Source organism: Anguilla anguilla, chromosome 3, assembly GCF_013347855.1.
Source record: "Anguilla anguilla isolate fAngAng1 chromosome 3, fAngAng1.pri, whole genome shotgun sequence".
In the NCBI taxonomy this organism is placed as follows: domain Eukaryota; kingdom Metazoa; phylum Chordata; class Actinopteri; order Anguilliformes; family Anguillidae; genus Anguilla; species Anguilla anguilla.
This window is the reverse complement of record NC_049203.1, coordinates 55,794,947-55,808,242: the sequence shown is the minus strand read 5'-3', so window position 1 is coordinate 55,808,242 and position 13,296 is coordinate 55,794,947. Positions and strand designations below refer to the sequence as shown.

Genomic DNA, 13,296 nt, shown 5'->3' with positions numbered 1-13,296 from the left:
ACGACTCCTAGATGTGCAATATCACTCCAAGCCCTTCTGCCAAGTTTTTAGATTTAATGTTTCAGCACTAAATAAGGAGCAATCCCTTCTTATATTATAGATATGAATTTGAATGACCCTGTGAAACAGTTAAGCTCAATCAGCCAGTAATTATAGCAATGGGTTTTCATTCAGAGTTAACAAGGCAAGGGAGGTGACCTTTTAATGTTGTCAGCATCATATGAATCAGATGCTGGACATAAAAAGCAGTAATTGAGAAAGACAAATTTTGAAGCCCAAAGCTTCTGGAAACCAACCTATCCATCTCACCGGGACTTCTTGCCAAGCACTTCTTGTGACATATATAGTAACTAGCACTTAATCTCTAAAGGCCTTGTCTAAGGGAGACTACACAAGTGTCTTTATTTCCACAAGTTCAAAGAAGGATATGCTATTTGCTAGGAATAGGACCTCTAGGACTCGTCATTCTGGAGATGCATGCTCCCAAGGGTTGCAGAGATGCCAATCAGGCAATAACACACAGGTGATTGACACCCAATAGAACAGAAAAATTTAAGCTCCAATCAGTGGCTCCATCCTAGGCATGTAAAAAGTTGGGAAGCAAAGATATTCTTTTTGCTCCGCAGATATTGTTCCATGGCTTGCTTCACAGCTCCACTGCTGAAGTTAAAAGTGTTCTCATTTTCTGTGTTGTTATGAATATGCATGAAGGGGAGTTGCCAACAGCAACCAGAAACCACTGGTGCCAGAGGTCTGAAGAGATGTTCAGTGGTCATCTGCTATAGCATTATCATCCTTGAATTTACCACCAACTGTGACCTCCCCATTAAATTAATAGTTCAAATGAAATGTCTTGGTTGCAGTGTGGTGCAATACTTAAGAAACTGGACTGGTTAAGGGTTGCGAATTTGAATACCCCATAAGGTAGCAGCCTCTGCAACCTCATGCAAGGTACTTAAAAGGACCTTATTAATGATCTTCATCAGCATAAATGGAGAGCAAGCAAAATGCCATTAAGTGTATTTGCCAAGCAAATAAAGAAATATTGTATAATGTAAAAAATGATATTCAGCTTAAGAAATGAAAATGTGTAATATTAATATAATATATTGAGTATCTCCATAATATAAAGGAACAGGAGGCTTACAGGGAAGGCCCCAGCACATTATTTTAGTATCTCAGTGTGGAAATCATCCAGTTTATCAGTAAATGAACTGTAATAACGATGAGCGTGCTGAGGTACCTCACTGAAAAGCAGGCGTCAGTACATAATGGGGACCCCTGGACAACTCAGTGTCTCCAGCCCTTCCCACATACCCAAATGAAATATTCATGGAGCCAATGAGCTTCCAGGCGTAAAAAGAATGTGATGAGATCGCTCAGCATTCAGTGGTGATTTGACCCCAATCTAAATCTTGTTAGGAGGGCAAGCATACATGCACTATTTGCTATTCAGTCTAATGACGTCTTGATCAAATGAGATGAGATTTTCACCATAAAAGATCATTTTCCTTTATAACAATATGTGCATATAAAACTTGAGTTGGGTGTTCCTTTCAGAGTGCTATTACGATTTTCCACTTCTTTAAGCAGTTTCTGACTTGCAATTTTATTTCCTTCATTTAAGGGCTATCTGAGGCAGTGCAGGAAGAGAAGAGACATGTTCAATGATGACCAGCTGAAAGTCATATTTGGGAATATCGAGGACATCTACAGATTTCAAATGGGGTTTGTTCGAGACCTGGAGAAGCAGTACAATACTGAGGAACCTCATCTTAGCGAAATTGGACCTTGTTTCTTGGAACACGTAAGCTCCCTGGTTCAAAATGTGTGGAGGGTGTTGTATGTAACAGAATATATATCAAGTGCCATTTGACCTCACCTTAATGAAAACAGTATGTTTAACTCATGATTTGTTGGGTGGCAAATGTGTCTTATGTGTCTTCTGTTAATGCTGTAATTATGCGTTATGCAATGCACTCTATGTCGATCGATCTTCATTGTCTGTTGTACACTGAAATCTCCATAATAGTCACAATACAAGACAAAAGCATTTTACAACAAACAATAGTAGACTGGGAATGCAATGCAGGTTAAGGCATCACAAGACATTACAGAGTATTTGTCAAGTCCTGGATCTCCACCTCTTAACTAGGCTTTATAACTCTGTGACAGTGTGTCTTTTGGATGATCTTGCTTAACTGTATAAATCAGCACGGTGCTGAATAGATGAATGATGGGCATTTGTATTGGCTTTTGCATTGTTTACTTCATGGATACCTTTAAATAGAATTCAGTTATCTTTCATATTGTTGAATTTGTGCTGTTGAAATACATTTTCTGCAGGCTCAGATGTTATGAGCTAATTTTTTGAAGTGTCCGGAAATTAATGTCATCAAAACATTTGCAGTCAGGTGCAAGTACTTAGATCCTTGACTAAAGGGGGAAAAAAAACTGGCACAAGATTAAAAGCAAGTGTTCCTGTTTTTCATTACAAACACAGTTTTGTGAATTCATGTTGGCAACTGCTGAAATGCTTGTTTTGATATTTAAGTTAATTAAGGATAAATGTTAATTGAGTGCAGGCCCGAATCAGGAGAATCTAGGGCAAAATTAGATTGCTAATTTACTACCCTTAGAAAATGCTCATATAGTGTTGTTGTTGTAATAGTAATGCATCTCTTGTGTTAAAGTGAGAAGCTATGAAAGAGTTCTGGAGTAAGTGGAGTGACATTTTGTCTGCACATTACCTTGGAGCTGGGGAAGACTGGTGGCTGGGGAATTGATTAGTCAAACAGGGCTTTGGGCCCTGTGCCAGTTTAAAGGACCAGCAGATGCGTTGTACTTACATATACATGTGAATCATCAGGGATGTATAATACCCCTCTTTCCTGTGGGGTCCAGGAGCTGAGTGTTTGGTCTTTTTTCCATTATACCCAATTCCTCCAATCTTGTATGGTTAAAGTCTAAAATGGACAGATTGCTTAATATAGGGCCCTCTGAATGCTATCAAAAATGCAGCAATAGGGAGATGTGCTTAGATGTGCAGTTTTATGCAAAGGTGGTTGGGATTGCATCATGGTTTAATTTTATAATGCATTTGAACAATTTCTTTTTTTGTTGTTGCCATTTTTCTCCCATTTTCTTCCCAATTTAGTCGTTATACCAATTCCCTGTGTGTATCACGGTCCTGGTTGATGCGCTATCCTCTGTCGGTTTGGGGTGGGTGTAGACTACCACATGCCTCCTCCGATACACGTGGAGTTGCCAGCCATTTCTTTTCACCTGACAGTGAGGAGTTTCACTGGGAGAGCGTAACGCGTGTGGAGGTTCACGCTATCTCCCCCAGATCCCCTCCCTGCTGAACAGGCGCCCCGACCAACCAGTAGGAGTCGCTAATGTATCGATCAGGACTCATACCCTCACCGGCTTCCTACCCGCGAACACTTGCCAATTGTGCTCGTAGGAACGTTGGTTTCATTACCTGTGGCACCTGTGGCCATTCTATACAACCTGCACAGTTCCTTAAAAATCCCTCATATAAGCCCAGAAGACTGTTTGGTGATGACAGAAGGTCATTCAGCCAATCTACATTCCTCATTTTGCCTCCCGAAAGTTTTGATCACTGTGTCAAGGCTGGTTTGAACAAACCAAATGTCTCTGCTTCTGATATGTATTACCCTACTAAAATACCTGTGAAAAGTACCTTCTTTCTGATAGCACAGGTAGACATGCCTTAACATCTGGAAACAATCTAGTATTTCAGTAGCTATATATCAGCCTATATTGTGTGATGTGCAAAACTGGACACAGTACTCTAGATCAGGTCTGACCAAGGCATTGTATGATATAACTGTAACCTCCATCGATTCCTGTCATAGCCAATGCACTTTGCTGTACAGTATATGTCAGCATCTCGCTTGTGTTTATCTCTGCTATGGTGCAATGTCTAGGTTCAGATAGACTACTGTGATATGAGGTTACCTCCTGCTGCTCCAGTCCCGCCAACTCGTCCGTCTCATTTGTGTCACACAGCAAGACGGTTTCTGGATCTACTCGGAGTACTGCAACAACCACCTGGACGCCTGCATGGAGCTGTCCAAGCTGATGAAGGACGGGCGCTACCAGCACTTCTTTGAGGCCTGCCGGCTCCTGCAGCAGATGATCGACATCGCCATCGACGGCTTCCTGCTGACGCCCGTGCAGAAGATCTGCAAGTACCCGCTTCAGCTGGCCGAGCTGCTGAAGTACACTGCCCAGGAGCATAGGTACAGTGTACTACAGCGCCGAGCCGGCCTTCACCGCCATTAAAGGGCACCCAGGGCTGTTCTGCGGAGTTCTGCCTACGATCGTCCTTTAAAGTCAAATTTGAAGCTGGAGACAGATGTATGGAGGGAGATTAAAAAAAAGTTGACGCTTGTTTGAAAATGAACCCCAGGGACAGTGTTTAGTGGGATTTACTGAGCAGGTCCCACTGCGTGGGGGGAGATCACTTATTATTAGTGCTTTGGTATGTCCAACCAGACACTCTTCCTGGGTCTCATTTTCTTGCGGGAACTGCCCTAGGTGCCTCTTAATGGATGCAGCCAGTGGTGTCATTGAGCAGGTAAAGTGAAATGACATCGCTTCATGACTCAGAAAGGACAGATTTCCCATTTCAGTCATTAATCTTCATCTGTATGCACTGCCCCATCGCTGCATAACAGTATCCCATTACTACACGAGGCTCTGGTTAAAAAAGGTAAGTGCACATAATTCTGTCAGTCAGTGTTTGCTTTTGAGTCGGGCAACATAATATGTTCAAGTACCTACTGATCGTTTTTATTGTGTTTAATTGAGTTATAACTTGAGTTTCAGTTGAGCTTACTCTGTTTATTTTGTCAGACTGGCATTTAAGTTTTGTACAGAATATCAGCGAATGTAGTGCTTAATCAATCATTTTGATAGTTTATTGAAATTCAAATACATTTTAATACATGATTAATCAAATACATGATTAATCAATGTAGCTTCACATTCTGTTAATTACCAGGGCAGGCTTTGTAACGGCCACTGTTGCATCTAGAATTTATTTATTTATTTTCATTATTACTTTCATTAGGGAGTAAACTTTTTGTTATTAAGTGAAACTTCAAATTATGACTTCAAACTAAAATGATTAAAGTAATCCCCGGAAGCAGTGGGAAATAAGCACAATGCCCGGTGCATCATTTTGTTTCTCTTGATCAAAATTGCCCATGATTTGATTATCTGCCCTTGGCCAAACAGTATTATTTCTGTTAAATGAGATTGTAGTGTAATATCACCCCTGTAATTTGATTTATTTTTATAGGCTTCAATGTCAGTAATATAATATCTCTTTCAATATTGCTGGGGATTCTGGAATGGTCTTTGGCCGAGATTTGTTTAATTTTTGTCCTCAACTTTGAATTACAAATAAATGCTGTGTTATTGAGTGAAGCTTCAAATTAAACCTTCAGAATGAGGTCATTTCAAAATAATATATATATATATATATATATATATATGTGTGTCTTTATCTAATATATGAGGTATCATTTTGTTACACTTGTCTCAATAATTTGCACAATACTTTTGATTGTTTTCCTTTGGCCAAAAAACGTTATATTTATGAAATTATTGGACTGTATGTCTTCTTTGTAATTTTATTTAAATGTGTATGCTTGAATGTCAGAAATATTTTGTTCAATATTGCTGGAAAAGCTGGATGCCATTTCCGTGGATTCAGTCACCGTGTGTCTCTAACTTCGACTTGCACTTCAAACACATTTTTCATCAAGTAGAGTAGGAGTAGAGTAGAAAAAGAAGACAAAGAATAAGAAGAAGAGGAAGAAGAAGAAGAAGAAGAAGAAGAAACGTTGCTCCTGTGGCTCTACAGGGTTATTTCGGAACAGCTATGGCTTTGATGACATATGTGGCTTTAGTTGATTATGGGCTCCTGATTTCAATAATGATATGTCAGATATCTTTAGCCTGTTTTCACCAAAGACTATAATTGAAAATAAATAAATTAATAAATAAGTACAAAAAATGAAAGAATTTTTTTTCCAGTCTCCAGTTTGAGCAGCAGAAATAATGCCTCCCAATTAAATCCTATCAGACTCAATTTCCCGTTGTCACATCTAATCATATTTCAATAGCCCTGTGCCTTCTTAAAGCATAAAATTGTGAGCAGCAGCCAGAAACGGTGTGCTATTCACGGAGGTGTTTGTGCTGCGATTTGGCCTCTCTCTGTTGTTGCCATAGACAGTCTCCTTGATATCTTCACCAGATGAACACAGTGGCCTAAAGCGATCATCAAATATCCGGCCCGATATTTCAGGAGCATGTCTTAACAATGCCGCTCGATGAATTTTTTTGTGCCTTCATTTTACCTACCTAATGCGTTTCAGAATAGCCCTCCCTCTGTGGATTTAGCCTCCCCTAGGATTCTCTGCAGGAAGTGATGTGGTAGGTTGCCGTGGTTACCCAGTGAGTAATGCTTAAAAGAGCTGCGCTTTGTCACCCTGTAGGGAATCCTAGGCCTGAATGTAATATTGAATCATCCATCGTCTCTCAGAGGTGGGAGTGAAACCAATCAAACTACGCATCATGGAACCCTAAAATTAACGTTATTCACTGAATATTCAACTTTGTGCTTTTTTACTGTGCTTGTTTTTAAAATAGCCATTTTTACGAAACATCAGCTTATCTCCTTAGCTGATGTCTTAAGTAAAATGTCTTCCTAATGCTTAACCTTGTCTCATCTCTAAATATGCTGTGAAATTTGACTCTCTGTTACCGGGGAAGTCCGGTGAGGGGAATCATTTTGGGGTGGAGAGCACCGGTATGTCAGAAAATCTTTGTTCACCTTGTATGACTTATGCAACACATTGACATTAGATTGCGAAAGGTAATTATTATTTTATTTTATCTTATGCATGATATTGTTCTTGAATGATTGTATTTCAAGCACAACCTCAGTAGAAAATGTCAACACTAATACCTGCTGATGAGGAATAATTTTGCTGTAGTATATACAATGAAAAACCTGCTCCAGTGCTGAGGCATGTGGGGAATGGGTTATCAACTTCCATGGTCCAAGTGCTGCTTTATGAATAACGTGACCTGTACTCTATTGCTGAATTGACATCATACGAGAATCATCAGTTTATGACATGTGCATAGCATATAAATAGGAAGTGAGAATTTGGACCAAATAAGCAAAATAAAATACAGCAAAAAAGGTCCAGATGAGCTGCAGTGGAAGTGCTGAGTTGGATGTACCTAATACACACATTGATGTCTGTGTTCTAAGATTAACAAATCAATATTCAATTTATGACGTGGTAAGATGGCTGAGTACCACTTTCATGTAAGATGAAGGCCATTTTGATTGAATCATTGAATCCACGGGCAAGTGAATTTGACTTTAAAGGCAGATTTATGGGACGTCCAACCAAATGCTGTTCCTGTGTTTTATGCATCGTGGTTATTATTTATGCCACAGGGTGATAAGGAATGGTCAAGGGGGGGGGGGGGGTACGACCAGATGGGATATTGGGAATCCATGGATTGACTCGAGCTGTGTGTCCCCACTTCTCCAGTGACTACCGCTATGTGGCCGCAGCCCTGGCTGTCATGAGGAATGTCACCCAGCAGATCAACGAGAGGAAGAGGAGGCTGGAGAACATCGATAAGATTGCGCAGTGGCAAGCCTCCGTCCTGGACTGGGAGGTAGGGATCTGGGGTGTCGGCCCGACTCAATTATGGTTCGCTGTGTCTCATTGGGGGCGGCACGGTGGTGCCGTGGGGAGCACTGCCGCCTCACAGCGGCACTACTCGCCTCGTGGAGTTTGCATATTCTTCCTGTGTCTGCGTGGGTTTCCTCTGAGTACTCCAGTTTCCTCCCACAGTCCAAAGACATGCAGGTAGGCATGGAGGCTCTAAATTGCCCACAGGTATGAGTGTGTGGGTGAAAGGATGGATTGATTGGAATGAATAGATTGGCGACCTGTCCAGGGTGTATTCCTGCCTCTCGCCCAGTGCATGCTGGGATAGGTTCCAGCCCCTATAAGCAGGTATAGATAATGGATGGATAATTGGATGTGATCACTTAACCTATTTATTCCTCCCTATTTATTATGATATGTGCCTGGTAAATTCTTAATCAAAGTTCTCAGAAAATCTAAGAAAACGTTTAATGGGGATGTGCGACATCATACACAATAGCCAGGCGAACAAATTGATGAAACAGAAGGTATGATGGTCATGATGTTGATAATGATAATTATTACATCATAAGAGTTTGCTTATTTCCATTTTCTGAATAAAATGAAAAACTACAGGCATATAGATATAATTATCTCAGAGGAAAGGTAGGACAGATGCATGTTTCATCCTAATTTTTTCTTGAAGCTTGAATAAAGAATCAAATTCCAAACCATCTTTCCATTAAGACAGGTTTTAAAACAACAGAACCAACACAACAACAAACGCAATAGTGGCGAAGTTATTAAGGTGAGGATAGAGAAAACAATGTCGCATTTCATTGCATTCAGAAGCCAGGTGTTGCGGCACCCAGCCCAGCTATGATTTTGCGAAGAACACCAGCTTTCAAAGCACATTTGGTTACATCATAATGGTGTGGAAGCTTTTACCCTAAGGGGTGTTTTAATTGAATCGGCTTGAAAAAGCCAGAGGTTGCAGAATTATTTTATAGGCCAGGAGATACTACCCACGATGCCTTGCATTTCCTAACATTGCTGGGCTGTAAATGCGTCATCAGCATGAAGTAATTTCACATGCCTTCAGGATCACAATGTGCATGTGCATTTAGGCCAGCACTTCTGTTTGGGACGCTGTCACGGCTCTGTGTCTCTCGCCTACGATTGGTTCGCAGAGAGGGTTGTGAAGACAGTACGCCTGAGTGGAGAGTGGTCTCACACACACACACACACACACACACACGCATGCACACACACACAAACACACACACACACACACGCATGCACTTATTGTTGTGATTATATATGCCACCTGGTGGTTAATGCAAGAAGCACTAAAGATTGTGATGCCATCTGCAGAAAACTTCCCAAGGCAAACTGGGCACATTCTTGTCTCAAATATCAGCATGAAATTCCCACATGGCATGCCTGTGGCATCCCAGGCCAGTAGATACTGCATACACAAACACATCCACACAAGCTCACACCCAGACACACACGCACGCAGGCGCGCACGCAAACACACACACACACACATGCACACCTCTGCAATCAACCTTATCTGATTATTGTAACAAGCCAACAAGGACTGAAAATACTTTCATTGGAAATATTTAGAATATTCCCATTGCCTCCTATTTTGTATCATCATATTATTCCTAATGATGGTTTTATGTTCACAATGTTGTATTTGTCTATGGTTACAGATGTCGACCCAGTACATAATGAGTTGATGAGATTTATGATTTCTGCTTTGATTATTTTGCAGCCAGCAGGGAATTAGTATAGTTTGTGTATGCGTCTGTGTGTGTGCGTGTGTATGGGATTCACACTCGCTGTAAGCCGAAGCCCTTAGATGTCCTCAGCAATTAAAATAAAAGTTCTGGAAATACAAATGTTATGGTACAAATAAGGAAGACAGGGAATCACATTCACAGTGAGTCACGTCCCTTCAGCTGCACTTCTCTGTGTTTGTTTAAAGTGGCTCCGGAATCTCTGCATGCTGTCTAAAGAACACAGACCTTCTCAGCTTCTTACTGCAGAGTCTATATATGGATATGAAGGACGAAAAAAAAAGTGCCTTTGCTGGAACCCGTGGTAGTCTTAGAATGCACAATGCTCAGTAACTGATTAATTTATGCTAAAACATTTGAAACAGATGCCCTATCTCCCTCTGGCACCAGTGGTGTGTGACTTCAGCCGACATGGGAAAACACGTGAGCCGATTACAAAGCACACACATGCGCGCGCACACACACACACACACACACACACACACAGGCACACACACTGCACTCAAACAGAGGTTGAAGGTGACCTTTCCAATGAGTGCCGATCATGAGTCCTGCATTGGAAAGCTGTCCATGGTGGATAACAACATCAATCACTTGCCCTGATCGGGCAGGCAACGGTGGCGTTTATCCCTTAGATAAGCCTCGCGAGGGAATAAAGCCACACTAATTATGGCATTTATTTACATGTACTTACTTGATTATTTGTCTAACTTGTCATATATATTTTTTTTAAGATTGCACATTTTTCTAAATGTTGTGTCAATGTAAAACTGTGCTATTATGCTATTATCAAAACTACTCACGTATCAACACCCTGTAATCAGTGCAAAATTAATACCTGTGAGTCAACTGTAAAATGCAGCATGCAAAAGAAATTCATAGCATCACAACATCAACATCATTTTCCTATTCATTGAAGCAAAATAATATAAATTATTCTCTAATAAATAATGTCATAGAACATTAAATTTTGTGCTCAGAGGGTGGGGCGTAATTATTAAGAAGATTAAGTAAATGAATGTGTCTTGAAATATTTATGATAGTCTAATTTGACCACTGTTTCTCATTGCAAGACAGCTGACAATGATAGTCAGTCAGTCCATGCTGAAAGGTGATGGTCATCTACTTTGTCCAACTGGGTGCTGGCCAGGTGGGATGGTGTTTGAAGATCATAAATTTTTATAGTTGGTGTTGAAGATTCACAGTGGCTGTGAGTTATAGCAAGGTCATGTAACTGGTTTTAAACTGGGTAAATTTTAGCTTATAGTAGTTCTATGCATCTTTTAGCCCTGGTTATAAAGACGTGTCATGAAGCCCAAAGTGGATAAATTGAATTTTTAATGAAATTTGTGTTTTTCTTAGTGTGGCAGCAGATGCCTGTGTTTGCTGGAGGAAGTGAAACCCTCGCATTATCAGTTCTGTTTGATCAAAGTGGAAGCTTGCGGCTGCCTCCCAGCATACCTCACTTCCCGAACCCTCCGCAGAAAGGGAGCTGCCTCCCCCCGAATCAAACAGTTCTTCTCAGCGCTAATTACCCTTTCTGTTTTTTTTTATATTTCTTTAAAATAGTATACCAAACACACAGGGAAGGATGGCCCTAGCTTAAGGCTTGAATAAAAAAGTTCTGGCTTGCCTTTTGATCTCTGAATCAGATCAGCTGAAAGTTTTTGTTTTTCATGTGCGGTGTGTGTAGGAAAATACACCTACGTGGTTTTGTCATCGAAATGCCGAAAATGGTGAATTCATTTAGTAATGCTTTAGAGTTCAGTTATGGAAAGAAAGTCTTTCTGCATATTCTACATGCCTGCAGCAAGCCCATTGCAATTTACACAAAAAGTGTGTAAAAATGCCTTTAAATAAAATCTGAGAATGAGTACTGACGCAAATTAAGAAAAAATATGTCTTTGTCCCAAATGTTATGGAGCTCACTGTAAGTGAATGCACATTGCAGCGTGATTGGATAAGATAATTTACAGTACATGCCGTGCATGGTGTTCAGTGTGTTATGTTTTGGCAGCATACAATTGGTTTTATTTTGGGTTATTCACATTTTGTAAGTGTCCTTATTAAACCTGACTTACAGAATATGTTGTAGCTTGAGCGTCATTCACCATCATGCAGTCCATTACATAATGAAATCGCTGAATACACTGAGCTTAAATCATAAAAGAGGACGCCCAGAGCACCCACTCAGCCAGGAAACTGTTTTGTGTTGCTCTTTTGCCACTTACAAATTGCATAACTTAAATCACAGTTTTTCAAAAGTCATGTATTTTGAAGAGGTATGAAGCAATAGCATACATAATTTCTTAATTTAAGAAAATGGATTATTATAGATTAGAATAGAAATTAGATTTTTAAAATCTTGCTTAGATGACTCAGCTGTAAAGGGCTTTATTGTCTGTTTTACCTTAATTAATGAATGAATTAATGAATTAATTATTTTTAACCTGTGTAGGGGGACGACATTTTGGACAGGAGCTCAGAGCTGATTTACACTGGTGAGATGTCATGGATTTACCAACCATATGGGAGGAGTCAACAAAGAGTCTTCTTCCTGTTTGACCACCAAATGGTCCTATGTAAAAAGGTTAGCTTCACTTTACGCCTTCTTCTTTTTTCACAGGAATGTACAGGGAAAATATATCCTGGCCCTAGAGAACAGGATATATGTATTTATATATAAAGAGACTGTTCACTCTGGACCCAGGAGTCTGGAGAGTTAAGATATCATGCCTTCGTACTGGATGACATAAATGCGTTTTGTATTCGCATTGGGATGACAGAGATCAGCATGCCCGTCAAGAGCAAAAATAAGGATCACCATATGTGTGCTGCCTGCTGGAGTTATGCATATGAATAGCATGCTCTATAATATGAAAATGTCTCTCAAAGGTTGCGTAACTGGGAAATTCAGAAGAATTAAAAGACCCCATCTAGCTACAATTCTTTTTAAAATGATGGAGTATTTTTGATTGCAACTGCTTGACTCTTAACTCTCCAGTTCACTGCCTGAACTAGAGAGTTAAGAGGTGCTAATGGAATAGCCCTGCCAGACATCATGTTACCATTATGCTTAAAGATGCAAGGGTGTTCTGCAAACATTGCCAAATTGCCCAAACTGGATGAATAGCAATCCAGTGGTGTTATTTGGAAGGGATACCTCCAAGTGGAAGTGGTATTTTGTAGGTAAGTACTGTATTCCCTCTGTACACATAATATCGCTTCCTCACAACTCATGCACTAATGCAATGACATCCTGTACAATGTTACAGATTAAACTATGGTCCTGGCTCATTGTGGTCATTACACACCATGTGGCACTTATCACAAACAGTGGGAGCTTTCTGGCTCCCTGTCAGGCTCTGGCTACCCCACACCAATTGGCTAAATAATTAATTCTCTGTTGATGATGCTAGAGGTCTTTCCCAGATCATATTTTTTGTGATGACTTAATAGTACTTATTCATCATGGAGACAGAATGCCTTTTGGGGAAATTATTACTGACTGTGATTGGTTCACATGAATTTATTGGGTGTGCTGCGTGGCATAGTGGTGAGGTAACTGGAGGTGTCAAATATAATATTTATCTCTCAGTTGCAGAGGGGTACTGTAATTGTATCATTGACCAAGACATTATACTTCATCAGAATTCCCTCGATAAAGATAATGAGTAAATGCTGTGTGAATGCAATCTGCAAAAATGTAAATAGCTCTGGACAAAGGCATGTGCTAAAGAACAGACAAAAAATGTGAGACTATGTTAAACACACAC

At 40.2% G+C, this 13,296-nt stretch overlaps 1 protein-coding gene across 13 annotated transcripts in view; it reads left to right on the top strand.

The window, feature by feature from the left end:
- Positions 1-13,296, top strand: part of LOC118222197 (rho guanine nucleotide exchange factor 9) — a 77,032-nt gene that overhangs the window by 52,581 nt on the left and 11,155 nt on the right. For all 13 annotated transcript variants that reach the window (XR_004764244.1, XM_035407581.1, XM_035407583.1 and 10 more), the window contains 4 exons: positions 1,628-1,807; positions 4,036-4,268; positions 7,608-7,737; positions 11,979-12,110. Coding sequence is in view for 12 of the 13 variants with exons in the window: in XM_035407581.1 (XP_035263472.1) it covers positions 1,628-1,807; positions 4,036-4,268; positions 7,608-7,737; positions 11,979-12,110 (675 nt within the window). In the remaining variant the exon portion in view is untranslated. The remainder of the gene's footprint in view (positions 1-1,627; positions 1,808-4,035; positions 4,269-7,607; positions 7,738-11,978; positions 12,111-13,296) is intronic.